This window comes from Pieris napi, chromosome 14 (assembly GCF_905475465.1).
Source record: "Pieris napi chromosome 14, ilPieNapi1.2, whole genome shotgun sequence".
NCBI classification, from domain to species: domain Eukaryota; kingdom Metazoa; phylum Arthropoda; class Insecta; order Lepidoptera; family Pieridae; genus Pieris; species Pieris napi.
In genome coordinates, this window is record NC_062247.1 from 6,165,525 (window position 1) to 6,182,089 (window position 16,565).

The window sequence follows — 16,565 nt, forward strand, 5'->3', positions numbered from 1 at the left end:
TTATTAGTATATTTATATACTAATAAAATTGCGATTATTCGTGAGTTTGTATAAAGCGCAAATTCAGTCCCACATGGAGTACTGTTTTCACCTTCGGGCGGTAGCTCCCCAGCTCCTTCCAATTCATCCTTTCCACCTCGACGTATGGCGTCCCACAACACAGCGCTTTTAAGGCCCACATGCTCGTATGCCTTATGTGCAATAAAAAGAAAAATAAAGTTAAAATTCCCACCCCCACTTTCACACCATCACACAACACAGCCGAATTAGGTATTATATACTTAGTTAAGTTTGATTGATTTTTTCCTTTTAATTTTCGTAAATATTTGAACCTTTTTGTATATATGTACTATGTATTCTATCTTTGGCTATATATTGATTTGTTTAAGTTAGCTGTAGTAAAGCGAGATACATAAATTTAGCATAGGTTATACGCGCAAAAAGATCTCCTTTACAATCTTGTACGGTCTCGAGGCAGCATAAATTAAAAATAAATTTAACGAGTAGCTAAATAAAATTCCTTTCGCATTCGAAAAACGAAAGAAAATGTAAATTGAACCGTAGTACAGGGTGAAATAGATTTATGACGCTTGTCATCACGTATTTAATGTAAGGTCTCATCTTTCATAACGTGAATTTCATAGAATTATCCCAGTGTCATCGTTTTAAGATTTATTTCACGAAACTCATTTATCAAGTGCGGATAAAATTAAATTTCATTAAATGCAAAAAAATTTACTACGTGATAAGCTTTACATGATTTTATCGAAACAACTATTTTTCAAGGTTCATGTATGGTTATCTTAGGCGGGTTTTCAAGGCGTAATATATAATAATATAGAATCTTAATTGCGAGCAAAATATAGTAATAGATAATGCTAAATAATTCAATTGTACTTACTAATAGATAATCTACTTCAGTATAATCTAATTTTAAATAAACGAAACTCTTAAAAATTAACCTGTAGAAAAACTGAATTACTGCACAACCTTTTTAACTTAAGTAATTAGACGGAAATTAGAGCGTGCTTAATGTTTAAGTCCGTAGAGAAAAATACTAATTACATTAAATGTATGTTATTTTCAGTGTATCAAAACAAAAGTGGATCTAGGTAAGTTTTTGTTAGACACTACTAATAGGAAACAAAATAGTACTTAGTTATGCTTGGCTAAAAGAATACGCTTTTGCAAAAACGTAGGAAGAATATTGAACGTAACATTAATCAAATTATTCTAATTGCAAGTACATAATTAGTGAGATGCTCAAAAAGTTCTGTTACGCAACTGCTTGTATAATCGGTATTTAGGTACGATAGGTACACTGAATCGAACTAAGAAATCTAAATACGATTAACGTAAAAATGTCGTTTAATGACTTGAATGATTTGACCATGTATGCTCAATGCTCATAAGTACTAAACCTTTCTGTGTTAACGTGGGCGACATTATATATACGGAGGGTATACACAAAAATATTGTAATTGAAAACAGCGCAGCAGAAAATTATCATACGTTTAATAATTTGTACGTTCGGTCTTTAGAGTTTGCATGCAACTTTACAGTTAAGATTTTTTGGCCCTTCAGGATTAAAATTTTGTAGGCTTGATTAGATTGAATTTTGCGGCTCAAGCACGTAGGCACTTTGTTTAATTAATGTCACGCATAAGGATTTTTTTAGATTATTAAGTTATTTTCACATGCTTAGCATATACTTACTGAATTTTCACATGATTTCGAATGATTTGCCATTTACCTAAATATGTATTACAATATATAAAAACAATGGATGTTGATTCGTTAAAAATCAACCGATTGTTAAAAATGGTAGAAATATCTTTCGGATTTCTTTCTTTTGGTAACCCAAACATACACACATCAAAGTTATGATATATGCATTTTTCCCTTATCTTTAATAGGGAATGGATACATCAGATATCTAATTAAATTATATAACAAGGCCCTGCAGTTCTGAACTGCGAAGATCAGAATCAGTGACGCGAAGCTACTGGGGATAACACGTACCTACTCGCTGCCAATCCAATCTTCGTGAATAGCGACATTTACGGTCATCGATTTACATCCACCTGGATTTGATTAGAAACATTTTTATACAGATATCAAAATCGGTAATATACGTATGTGTGGTGCATCAGTAACATCCTTTCGATCTTTCAAGATTGTAAAAGGAAAGTATTATATATATATATTGACTGGTATGTACCTACTATGGATACACTACATAAACACGATATAGCAATACAAAAACAAAAATATTACGTAACTCCATCGCTTTGTACAATTATATAGGCGCTTTTTGATAATAAATCTTTCATGTGTATCATCAAAATGTACCACTTTATTGCAATTTATGAAAACACGATACTTATTAGTCTTTTTGGACGTCATAACTAAAAATATCCCGGGAAATGCGGTTATATCTGTGATCACTTCATAAGGTCCTTAATAATTTAATTGGCATAATTAATATTTTTATTTCACTTTAGCCAGCAGATAATAAATATTATATAAATATTTTGTACATTCTACAAGATCATATAAACTATAAACATAGTACATAAAAACCAAAGACGTCAATCAAGGCAAATTCGCGTGATAAAAGTAGTTATAATCAAATAATATGCCAGCCATTGGAAAAGCAATTCAATAAAAACCTTGATACACTACAATGCATATATCAATATGCAGTGGCCAGATAGGCCTTATATGTAGATTTATAGTTTAGATCGTCCCGTGCTCAGTGTTCCAAATCAGTGGATCATCATCACTCTCGCCGGATGCCCCACTGGCACGGTATTATTTTACATATTTATAATATTAAAACTTTAATTAATATTTGTACTCTATTTTGTAAATAATATTTAAAGTGAAACAGTGAGTGTTAATATGAAAATCTTAAGTGTTATTAATCTCTATTTTTAAAACAGTTGGACTGGTAAAAAGTATATCACAATTTTGCACATTTAACACAATCTTTATTATAATTGGTGAAAAAAAATTAACTATTTGTGTTCCATGTAAATTTAAAAATTAAACTTGGCTTATCTACATGTACTTTTAAATAAAAAATGATAATAATTAATGTACATCAATTATCAGATTCAAATGGGCTGTCTGACAGGGGTCAACTTTTCTGTAGGCATTATTTTCACTAAGCAGTCGGTACAATAATCTGTCCCAGTATTATCTGTCCACCGAGCTCCAAGAAAGTTAGTCTTTAGACAGCCAACACACATTGTTTTCGCCTGGTACACTGGTGAGGTCTCATCTAACAACCTCTGCGCTTTAGCTGCTCTCAGCAGGTCAAGCATAAATTTGTTTCCATTTCTTGCTTCCGAGGTCAATGATTCCTGGTCTTCAGTATCTTCATTAGGGTCTTCCATCTTCACAGGCACATGGAGTTTTGGAAAGAATGTAGATTTTTTGTAGAACATACTTTTACTTTTGTCTCTAATAAATTTGTTTTGTTTTGGTGCTCTCCCAGGTATTGGTAAACCAGCTTTTGCAAGTTTATTAAAGTATTTTTGTATACGGCTCATAACCTGAGTTGTTGTTCTTGTACCAAGTGCAGCAGCAATTTTTTTATAACGCCGAGCTTCTATAGGCTCTTCGGGGTAAATCTCCAGTAGCTCTTCCAGTCTTTTTTGTTCCTCAAATGACCACAGTTGATTAAAGGTTTCTGGCTTACTATCAGTAAAGGTACGCCCCCGTACTTTCATTGCAGTTTCTATTTCTTTATTAATTTTTTTATTGCTCTCTGACTCAAGAGACACATCTATCCCATATTTTTCCCATTCAATGTGAGGTATATCGGGTATTGATTGACGAGGAGGAAAATTTACAGCACCTGCCTTTAAGTTTTCTATGAATGATAAGGGATCCTCCAAAACTTTATTTTTCGACTCATTAAGGAGTTCAATATCTTGAAGAGCTTGTACTTTTAGTGCTTCTAATTTAACAATGTACTTTAAAAGCTCATTATAATCCTTGTTACTTCGTAAAACTAAGTGATCTGTTTCAAAGGAAAATTCACGATCTTCTTCAGAAATAACATCCTCTTGATGTTCCATGTTAGGTGCCTGAAAAATTTGATAAATAGGAATCATTGCAAGCTTTTCTTGAGCAACCAAGTAGAAACAATACATAATATTAAGAGAAAAGTAAGCAATGTCAGGTGTAAAACTAACAGGAAGTCCAAAAAGACTCAGTGTGAAATTAAGAAATAAATTAAATAGCGTTCACCAAAGAAAATACACACCTGAAAGTCGAAGCTCTTCTCTAGAAGGTTGCAAAAATCGGTAAGTAATAAAATACATTCAAACTTTACATAACTTTGGTTTAAATTATTTTCTTGTAAAGATTTTTAATTCCAGAAACAAACGCTACCTAGATATTCAATTTTAAAGTTATTATTAATAAATCAGTAAATGAAAGAACACAAAACAGTTGTATCTACTATCTGTAATAAGTAATAACAACAATAAACAATTCTTATTTCTTGAATTTTGATAGTTGACACCGGTCGGCGGTCGCCGACAGTCATACTAAGCTACTGTAGTCTGTATTATCGATGTCTTTTTACTAAGTATTCGTACCCCCTAGTGGTAAAATGGGCAACTTTCCGTAAATTCAGTTAATATAAATGTTTACGCCATCTACCAAAATAATTTGTAATAATCGGAAAATGATGCTTATCTGCGCCATCTCGCGATACAATATTCAACTTACTGCAAAACTTGTTACATAAGCGTCATCTAGCGAAACAACCAAAAACTAACTGGAAGGTTTTTAAGGTTTGATATATGTGCCATCTAGCGAAACTTTTTAAAACTAACAGTGATGAAATTTCCTTTTATATTCGCGCCTAAAGAAGCAATCAATAAATAATTATAAAAAATAAATAAATGGCGCTACAACCGTTTTTAGGTCTGGGCCTCAGATTTCGAGAGGTGATCCGCCTTCTGTGCCTGACGAACGCCGTCGACTTTTTGGGCCTAAGGCAAGCCGGTTTCCTTACGAAGTTTTCCTTCAACGTTCGAGTGAATGTTAAATAGAAAGGAAGTCCATTGGTACACAGCCGGGAATCGAATCTCATGTATGAGAGAGTTTATTATCGACGTTAAAATTTGCGCTGTGCAATAAGGATTAATGAATTCTTAATGATTGTATTGCTAGTATTTAAAGCATAGTTTTAGTTATCCTTATATTTCTGATTATGGGTATAAATTGAGAAAAGACATAATAAACTCTTTTGCAAAAATAAAACAGGCACCTTCCGAAGAATACTAGGAAGATTAGGAAGATTGCATTTTTAAGGAAGACAATGCTGGACATGGAAGCGTACATGCAAGGAGTTGGGCTCCGTTGTTTAGATTGTCCAACTTGAAGTCCTGGCCTCAAGGCCCATTGATATTGTCTGAAATGTTCTAAAGAGACGAGTAAGATCAGTGCAAGCTGCTCCACAAAACATCAGGAAACTGAAAAGGGTCATTGCAGAGTTTTCACACAATTCTTCTACCTTTAACACTCATCACTAATGTGTTATAACTACACAATACATAATAATAACCAGGACCTTTTCTTTATAAAATATAAATAATAAAAAAATATTAAACTACATCCTCATTACTAATAAAGCTAGGCCCAACTCCTAAAAACCTTATTTATTAGATATATACCTATTGTGAAAGAAGTGAAGAGAGTGATTTAACATGGAGTTATAATATCCCCGTAAAACGTATTAAAATATTCATTATTCGGATGTTTAATAATTCATTATTACCTATCTTATTATTCTAATATTTTCTTTGTTTTTCAATTTGAATATCAACACACATTATGTATTTATTATTCATGATACTACATAGTAGGTACACTTGCTTATAGAGAAAATTCAATCAGTTCTATTCCAGGCCAATAAATATTGATAAGCAATAACATTTCTATTCAAACCCTTCTTAGACCGCTACAGATTATAATATGGCAGCTTTGACAAAACATAATAATTCTTAAATTGAAATAATGTAGCTACGTTTTCATGGAATCTATGTATAAAATCGAGAAATGTACCTCTAAAGTGAAAAAATTTTGCTGCAGAGCAACGGAACGGTTGACCGTATAATTTAACATTTCAAAGTATTTTCTAATGTTATGAAAGTCTGAATAATACTAAATGTTACGCACAGCACAGCAAAATCGAAGTCTGATCTGGTTAAAAAATTAAATAGATTTTTTAAATACCTAATGCATTCCACATAAAGTTCTATGTAAGAACAGGTTTTTTTTTTTATGTAATAGGAGGCAAACGGGCAGGAGGCTCACCTGATGTTAAGTGATACCGCCGCCCATGGACACTCACAATGCCAGAAGGCTCGCAAGTGCGTTGCCGGCCTTTCAAGAAATGGTACGCTCTTTTCTTGAAGGACCCTAAGTCGAATTGGTTCGGAAACACTTCTGTGGGCAGCTGGTTCCACATAGTGGTGGTGCGCGGCAAAAACTGCCTTATGGATACAATTCTATCGCGTCTTGATTGCGAGAGAATACCAAATTCAACTTAAAACAGTCATTCACCTCCTTTTTTGAATGACGCGTTTACCTACTTTCCTAGGTCACATCTAACTACATACCAAAAGTTATACCTATTAAAAAACGCACCTTCAGGCTAATGAAGTATTGCATCATTTGTTGATGTTTTTTTATTACACTTAGCCGTTTCCTTTATTATAGTCGCTGCACTGCGTGAAAAAGCAACTATTAAGCTATTAAGTTCATTTAAAAATAACTTATACGTTGCAGAATATTATTTATTACTTTGACTCCAAACCTCCTATATATCACACTGAGGAAGTCGCGAGTAGTTAGGACTTGACCAATAATATCACGTCAAACATTTTATATTTAATAAAAATTATTTCAATCACAAACAATTTAATAACAGCGGTACTTAAGTGTAATATTACTAAGAGCAAGATCAGGCGGTACTCACGATCCTGGCAAATGATTTTACAGCCTTATCATTCCCCAGAGGATAAAAATGCCGGATTCGTACGCAGACTGCGGAGTTTTCTTAGACATTTTCCTTTATATTTCTTTTATTTCTTCGAAATGGAGATGCTAAAAGCAATAAATTACAATAGATGGTATTCTTGACTTACAAAGTAGGCAAGATACTGTTATCTTATTGAAGAAATTTCAGGCAAAAATTTTTAGTAAACAAAATTATCGAGAGTAATTTAAAGTCTTCGTTACTGTATAATATACTAAAGCGTTTAGGTTTCGCTCGTTTTTGATGACACTTCTTTAATTTAACACAAATTAATGAAATTAAGAAAATTTGGGCCGCATTTCCATGGAACAGTTTAGAATTAAATCCCAAAAAATTATAACAATGTTTATGTATTATTATTTTTATATACATACATTTTTTATATATTAAGAAAAAGTTATTTAACATAATTTCATACCTTAGAAATATATATTCCTTCGCATTAAAAAAGAAATTAGTTGCCTATATTACAACATAACATACATATTACATATACTATGATTTTATTACATCTTCGGACAAGTTAAAACTTAAATTGTACTTCAATTTATTACGAACACATTTTCTCATATTAAACAATTTCGCTTTAGCTAACTAGAGCGGTAATAGAAAATTATATGGTTTTAATGTGGGACCGGCACTCAATACTAGAATCCTAGGACTTGCTTGGTAAAAGCCTCTTTGAAATTACGACGCAGTGTAATTAATCCTTGAATAAATCTAGGTCAAACCTAACTTACAAAGGTCTTAATAGCTTTACATTCACTTCAGAGGTTTGGCATCGGAAGCCTCAATAAAGCGTTCGTTGACTTGACCTAGGTCTTAGATATCGTGACAAAAATTTCTAGGTAATTAACGTTGTAAAATTATTATACCTGCAACATAAACACTATTAATTCTTAACTATAATTTAAAAGGATAGGCTTTTTAAGAATAATTCTGTCAGTCAGTACCTACATTATTTATACATCTGTAGATGCTCGATAAATAAAAATGATAACTTTACCAGATCTAAATATACACAACTTAACAAAATCTAAGAAAGGTTGTTATTTTTTTGTTATGTATAAGTTACAATATAGTTATATAATAATCATTATCCTTTTATGCTCTAGACAATTTAAGATAAGAATAATAATATAAAAATATAAAATTCCTAACGGAATACAAAAAAAACAAACTAATTGTGCAATGCATAGTAATGCATAGATATTGAAAAATCCGCGATTCACAAAATGTCACGTTTTTCATTTATTTATGAAAACGGAGGAAAGTGAAGTGGTAAGTCTGGTCTGTACTACTTTTTTGATAAATTTGATAATACTTTTACTTGTTCATCCGGTTTTAATGAATATTGTGATGCTTCAATTGACACACATGTCTTTAATATATCTATAAATAGTTTTAAGTAATTTGAATTTCACAAATTCACAGCGTTTCAAATCTAGCGGGTATAGTTTTTACCATTTATCTAATTCGGCATTTCTATCCCTAAGTACTCCTATTAAAAAACTACTACTATTAAAAATCTCATATAGAGGAATCGGAAATTTCTTCGACCAAGAGTTTCATATTTATTTAAAAAAAGATAGCTTGCAATAAACAATATTGTGTTGTTGATCTTACCTTTTTGATATGAGATCTAATTTTCTAATGGAAAAGCGAGTAGGATGTTCAGTTATCTCATGGGTATTGTTTGCGAAAAATTATGAAATATCGACAATGTTCTCCAGCATGGCTTACACATCAAATATGTGTATATTTATAAAAGAAATAGTGCAGTATTTGCAATCGGTAATAAGCAGAAAAAACTCTTATCAGTGCTACCAATTCTAGCACGCAAATCGTCCATCAAAACTTGAAAGTTGGACACAATGAGGCCATATGCGGTAGGGGCAAAGGGTGTAAGGTTAACAGGCCTACCCTTACCCTATACAAGCGTTCAAGCTGTTTTCAGTCTTGTGGTAGCACCCGGGAGTGCCGCATCGCTCTACTATGATTTGTCTCGCCGCGGGAAAACTTAATTTCCTTCAATAATTCGAGTTCACTCATACAATTTTCGTAGAAGTGTAGCAAGTATTGTGTTACGCCCAATTGTTAATTTTCAGTGTTTATTATTGAATTCGATAAAAACTAATTCTGATTTGGTTTAAAAAGGAATTTAAAAAAAAATAGCTTCTTGCGCATTATTTAGCTGTAGACGTAAATAGAGAAGTGAAACAATTAATTTATTCGTCACAACGAAAATTGAAATCTTCTTTGCTGGCTTTGGAAATTATTCAAAAAAAATAGAGAACAGCAGGAACTATAATTGAATTTGTTACTGGGATAAGTATTTCAAGTGACACGCGTAAAAAGCGTTATAGTGGAAGCCGCATGGTTTGCGATGGTCGCGCAATGCTGTGCCTCGAGTCCCTGGTGACAAGGTGGCGTGAACGTGGTGAACGGGGTGAGAGGCGAACCCGGTCGCGTAGCCTATGCTCTTCAGCAGCCGATGGCAGCCTCCTCCAACTGCTGCAAAGACGAGCCAGTAGTGCTATGTAAGTCGAACATTATTGCAAATGTTATGTCAATTACCTCGAATAAGTGCTTTTATCGTAAAAAAACTGAAATCCCAGTTACATAAGGACTTCTTAACTACGAATGCGTACTTTAACCTTTTTAAACCACATATTTTTGGTCATACTAGTCTGTGTGTTGGATGGAATACATGACGATATGAAATTACAATTTCATAAAAACGTCTAAACTTTCGGGACAAAATTGTCTAAATAAACGCAATGACAGATAATATGCACTTTAAAATAACATAAAAGGTTTAGATACTAAAACCATTTCAACAATATATTTAAATGACGTATTTAAAACTCTCCGCAAAATGTACCGCAGGATATTTAATAAAAAGAAATGGCAAAATGCACTTCTGAATAATTTAAATAAGAAGAACCTTGAAGAGTATCGCGTGGAAGAATGCCAAAGCGTTACCTGCTCGTTTGAAGGGTATTTTCAACAAATTCGAGCAGATTGAATATTATCCTTGTTTTGAAATTCGTCGATTTTATTTATTCGTCTTTATTTAGGTATTATTTAGCTCGTAATATGTTGGAGCCAAACGCAACTTTTCATGACCGTGAAGAACTTCATAAGTTATTTATATATAAAATATAACTATAGCATATTATGATAATACCTCGAAATCGAAACGAAAATTACCTACCTATCTATTTGCACCATAGAAGACATACACCGTCAAACGAGGTTTTGCGTTTATCAATACATCTAACCATAACATTTTTATCATTACAGAAACTCATTACAACAGTGCGCTAATAAAGTTATAATACAAAAATACTTTTAAAAAAAATTTAACTGAAGGAGCTTGACCAAAATCGTATGCAAATAGCTCTAGGATTCCAATTAGAGTCAAAGCTCTTTGATCAAGTGGAGTGTGATTCGCTAATTAGCATTATTGAGTTCCAGCCCCGTCCATACATCATGCTCGTGTTTAGTCGGACGCTTCTATAAAACAATGTGGCTTATGAACTGATTTATGGACATAGTTAATATTCAAAGCGCATTCTTTTATTAAATTAACACAATGAATATGAAATACGATAGCTGTGAACCCTCGTTAGTGTATTGTTCTCATTTAATGATTTCACTTATAGACCTAGTGTTGTTAATTATGTGTTTGATAATAATTACGCGTTACGTATAGTTAAAATATGTTGTATGGAAATACTGCTATTGTTTATTAGAACAAGCTGATATCCGTCTTACATTCAACATTAGCGTTCATGTCTAAGAGAACAAGCACGAAATGTACAAAAATAATACTTAGTAGTAGTACAGTACGAAGCGCATTTACTTTTACATTATATGTTTTTGGCACCGGAAGACGTTTATCTGAAAACTCTAGTGCAATTCAAATGACCTAATTTTATCTCCTAAAGTAGGCCACAACATTGTATAGTAAGTTATATATATAACTTTTGTTTTCCCCGCTACGAAAGAAAACAACTGTTTATGATCATCCGTGAACGCCACTTTGTCATAATAAAGAAAGATTTGACGAAAAGATACACGTATTCAACTGCCCTTTTGGAAATAAAAATCGTGCTTTTTGAAATAAAATTAAATTTTTGTACCTTATACCTTACCATAGTAGGCAAGTTTGTTTCTTACGCAACTATGCAACAAAATATAATAATTTTTACTACCGACCTGGGGGTTTATAATGACAAGCTTTTGTTCACAATTTTTATTATTTTTTATAATTACCAGTCGTAAGATTTGGTAGTTTGATGCACAACTATTACCTATAACTGATTGTTATTCGTAGCTTAGCAATATACAGCTATATGTGTTCAGGAAAGAAATATGATTGACCTCAATAGTATATGTACCTATAATATTTAATAATAGTAATCCAGGGACGCAACAGAGGGTCTTGGCATCAGATTTCGTTCGCATTTGAATATTTACGTTTATACAACTAGATGGTGAGCCTTCTGTACTTGACAAATATCATCTTCTTTGGCTCTAAGACATCCCGGTTTCCTCACAAAATTTATCTTCACGGTTCGAGCGAGTCCATTGCGCATAGAGAAAGAAAATCCGTTGGTTCACAATAGGGATGTGAACGTATGACTTCAAGGAACGTATGCGCACGCTTAAGCTACTAGACGAACTTATAATATACTATAGTATTGATATATATTTAACTAAAATAGTAACCGAAGCCTGAAGCGATGTCAACTCCATAACCCCTAACATATCAAAATTCAATTAAAGCCTGTCAAAACTTCGAGTTTTTTGAGTGAGAGAGGCAAAATTAAGTTTAGTTTTGGTACTAGTAATTAGTTTGAAACTCACTTAAAACGTTATTTATTAAATTGAACTTATAACAAATTAGTTTATCATATTATACCTAATATGATAATATACCTAATATTATAATATACCTAATATTATAAACACTATTCAATAAGCCTCCGGACTAGTTGTTTAGCTTTTTGCTTGCTACCCTCACTCGTAACACAATAATAGTATATTTTTATTTTAGTTTAGTGTATTGTCTTCTATTAAATGCCGTAATGTTAATATACAGCTGTATGTGCTACTAAATACATCCTAACAACCAATAAAGGCACCTCTAACATAGGTAGGTAATAGCTGTACCCTTTATATGTGGACTTGTGAAAAGGCAAATAAAAAAAAACAATTTTATCATAAGTAAATTATCGGTTATTTATATTTAGATTCCCTAAATTAAGATAAGAATACATATTAAAACGTTTAATTTAACCTATTTAAAATATTGAATTTAGACATAATATAATAAAGTTTATTCAAATATAATTAGAGAATTACTCAAGGTTCTTAAGAATTAATATCTTTGAAATTTTGTTTTGATTGCCAGCAAAGTTTTACTTCAGCAAACTTATAGCTTAAAATTTAAATATGTTTAGATTTCAGGATTTCACTAAAACATTAACAGAAAGTACTGTTAATATTTTTTACCGCCTTTTTAAATGAATTAAAAGGAAAGGATTTCTTATTAATCAATTAATTTGAAGAAAGAATTAATTTGAGAAAGATTAAATACTTTGTAATACATAACGTATATGTAATGAATGTTGCAAGATTAAATCATAATATTTTATTACATTTTAAAATTGAATTAGATTAATTATTTTTTTCAAGGAGTATACTGCCCAGGCATGGAAGTAATCAAGGAAATTCTTGGAATTGATGTAAGTGGGGACTCTCCCTTTTCTCTCTCTCTCTCATTTGAGAGAACAACAAATGCTCACTAAAGGCATAATTTGTTCAGATACTAGAAAAAGGTAGTTTTAGGACATTTTAAAGTGCTGTTTAAAATAAATATTGCAATATTTCTATACATCTTTACTTGATACTTCTTTACTTGTCAACATATGATAGGGATAGATCATTTTCATAATATGTCATGTCAATTTCATGATCATTGTCATATAATGAAAAAAGATTCTATAATGAAAATAAGAATAATCCATAATAAGAACCTATTATGGATTATTAATGTAAAATAAAACAATAATATAAGGATAGATATTTATAAAAACTAAATAATAGAAATAATTAATACTAACTTACAATAACTTTAATATTTTATTATTAGATTAGCATTCATATAGAATTAAAAGAAATAGGGGATTTTTGGATTATCCTATTATTTGTTTTACCATTTCTATTATTTATTTGAACTAAAACAAACATTAAAAATAATAAATTATTAATAAACATCACTTACCTCTTGCAAAGTTACTTACACAAATACAAAAATTACAAAGTTTAATATAATTTCATAAAAAATATAAAGGTAACCACCGTCCATACCTTTTATTCACTACCCTCAACATATTATAATCATTCAACAAACAAACTAACCAACTAGTATATTGTGATGTTATATTTACACAGTATATTGAAACATTAACAACAAACTCATTTTATGCGACAGTAAAACAATAATTTATTGTAAATAGCAGTATACGAGTAACATAGAGTCGATTTGACGCCGCGTGTATGACCTCGTTGCTGTTGACGTATTTGTGGTAACTGATACACCACAAGCATATTCATATGCAAAACATTATAGCTTCGACCACGACAACTCTGGAAAGTCTAGGAATAATAGAATTGCCTTTGGTTCGACTATTACACGTTGAAATCATCTTTCGCGAATTGATTAGATTATTTACGCAAGTTGACGTTTCGTAGGCATTGAGATAATAGTGAAATGATAATAGTGTAACTATGTTTATTGTCTTTCTTACCTACGACATTGTTGCAATTGAAAAATAAAATAAATTATGCTACATTTGCTTGTAGCACTACAAAGAGTTTCTTCATTGTTCGTCGTTTTCTAATTATTTATATCTATACTATTTTATTTAAATATGCATATAAATATACTAATTCAATGTTTGCCTAGTACCTAACTGTGCGACTCTCACCATGAGGTCGTGCATTCGAAGCCCGGCTTTGATCCAATGGATTTTTCATGTGCAATTAACACTTGACAAAACATACTGAGGACTTCAACACGGAAATCGAAATTGTGCGTCATCTTACTTGGCCGGTAAATTTAAAATGACCTACTTCTACTTAATTTAACTAATTAAAATTATATTATATAATGGAACAGCTGCTGAAGTCGTGCAGCAGAAGCACACTGTGGCTACTGTGTACAAATACTTTCACGACCTGCATATATATATATATATATATGAACATTAAATAAATAAACTTATCGTATTTTAACATGCTTGTTAAAATTCACACAACCCAGTTGTTCAATATCACTTTGTTCTCATGAAAATTGGAATATTTTGGAAAATGGAAATAACATTTTAAAACTTTGTAGGGTGAACGAATTTTCGTTGTCACGATATATTCAAGGTTTAAACACATTTCGTACTAAAGATGTAAAAACAATTGAATGTGTATTCAAATACAAAGTTCTCTTGAATTATGCGGACTTTTGACGCTGTTTGAACTAACTGCTATTATGTCTGTTTTTCTCTTATAAATATCAATCTATTATGTAAGTGATATTAGAAGGATATGATAGCGATATATATGTACTTATTTTATGAAAGTATAGTCTTATTATCAGCTTAGGTTGGATTATTTATTGCTACATTTATATTATGTAGCCACGACGATAAGCTCTATCTTGTATAAATAGCGACAAATAATTAATTACCTCTTATTTAAAAAAATGCACTTTATTGCAAAAAGTTATACTATATGTTGTGAAAAATTGTCGTTTTCCTCTCGGATCAGCTAATGTAGGACACTGTAAAACCTCTATAAATCAGTCCTTTGTTAGGGCTCTAGGCGGAATGCCATTACACGACGACGCTGCAAGTCATGTCGCTTTTTTCCTAAGTACTAAAGTCAAATAAAAAGGATAGTCGTGTTCTTATTTCCACATACTAGTAAGTAGTACATACTATTACATAATAATATATATAAACATCGCAACATAAGCCATATATATTATATAGTCCCCATTTTGTTTAAAAATATATAAACACCCGTTAACCCGTGTAAGTATTTTTATAAAACATATGAATTTCGCGATCGGCGTTTAATTAATTCACATGTTTTACATCAATCTTAATCAACTTGTATTAATTAATGATACATATCGCCTACAAATTCCAAGGTGGTAAATCAATATTCAGTCACGCACAAAGCAAAGTTATATTCAGTTGGTAAAACAAAAGAATACATGTTTCAGTTTATCAACTGTTAAGAAACGTTGAATTATGTAATAGTTCGCTTAGCTTACTATTACGAACTTGTTGTATACATTATATTGGCCTTTGTGTAGGTTCACAAAATATACTATTAATAATTAGGCTTTTAAAATAAAATTACATATATTTTGCCTGTGGGGTAAAATTATAAAAAATCTGATCTTGTGTTTATTTCTGAGGCATCTGTTATCCTAAATAGTAATGACTGTTTTGTTTCTTGTTAAGTTTCCCGTTTAAGCGCTGAACTGAACATATCAGGGAAATTGTGGTAAAACTTATTAGGTATAATTACTCGTTCCTACCTAGTTCTACTACGCTGACAAAGTTGGGCAGAATAACTAATTGTGTTACTAATTGTGTTACAGTTATAAAGGTAATTTAAAAATCTAATTCTATATATTAATTAAAAATAAAATGAGAAAGTTTTTCATTTTAATTAAAAATTAATCTGTCGATAAAAAAAAAACAAGTACACAGATGTTTTAAATAACGTAACGTATGTCTCTAGCACACACTTACTAGTGTGTATGGCACATAACAAATATATAACTAATTAACCTTTTTTTAAATTTCCTCAATATAAACAAAAAGCAACTAGTAATTAGTGTCTGCGAGTCTATTATTTCTACGTTGGCGCTGCAGTTCTAAGTTTTGTAACAACAGGAAAACTGGAAGTTTCAAAACCCTGCACTTTACTGGCAGGTTAATGAAGAATATTCAATATATAGGGCAATAATTACCACAAAGCTCGGTAGCGCACCTCAGTTTATAAGACATATTACTGGTTTTAAACGCAAGATTTAGCAGCACTCAGCGTTTTGTACCCAAACTTGGTTATAAAGAAATTATGAAAAAAACTGGCCTTACATACTAACATAAATGTGATGAGATTTCAGATGAAAAATTACACACATTAAAGATTAGGCGCCAGAGAAATTACTTGAATTTATTAGGTCAACTTAAAATTGTTAGTTATAACATAACTAAAACTACTGATTTTATTAACAAAAAAAGAATATTTTAATAGTTGATACAGAGTGCATTGCAAATCAAGTTTCTAACAAAAAAAAGAATAAAAGTATTATAATCTTGAAATTTTCTGTCTATGTACGCATTTAACACTTATTCGTGAATTAAATCATCGTGACGAAACGTGAATGCCTTAGACCCAAACAGTAGACTTTTAAGTA

The 16,565-nt window shown here is 31.4% G+C and overlaps 2 protein-coding genes across 3 annotated transcripts in view; one reads left to right on the forward strand and one right to left on the reverse strand.

Moving 5' to 3' along the window:
* LOC125055941 (GTPase-activating Rap/Ran-GAP domain-like protein 3) overlaps positions 1 to 16,565 on the forward strand; it is a 143,343-nt gene that overhangs the window by 75,054 nt on the left and 51,724 nt on the right. The window contains exon 1 of one of the 2 annotated variants that reach the window (XM_047658700.1): positions 9,026 to 9,603. The exons of the other annotated variant lie outside the window; for it this stretch is intronic. Coding sequence (XP_047514656.1) covers positions 9,440 to 9,603 — 164 coding nt within the window. The 5' untranslated portion in view covers positions 9,026 to 9,439. Of the gene's footprint in view, positions 1 to 9,025; positions 9,604 to 16,565 lie in introns of those variants that run through there. 2 annotated transcript variants of the gene reach the window in all.
* Positions 2,461 to 4,561, reverse strand: LOC125055943 (ZZ-type zinc finger-containing protein 3). The gene is made up of 2 exons (XM_047658703.1): positions 4,277 to 4,561; positions 2,461 to 4,097 (listed from the first exon to the last, which is right to left on the reverse strand). The coding sequence occupies exon 2, from the start codon at positions 4,086 to 4,088 to the stop codon at positions 3,120 to 3,122; it is 969 nt and encodes a 322-aa protein (XP_047514659.1). The 5' UTR covers positions 4,089 to 4,097; positions 4,277 to 4,561; the 3' UTR covers positions 2,461 to 3,119.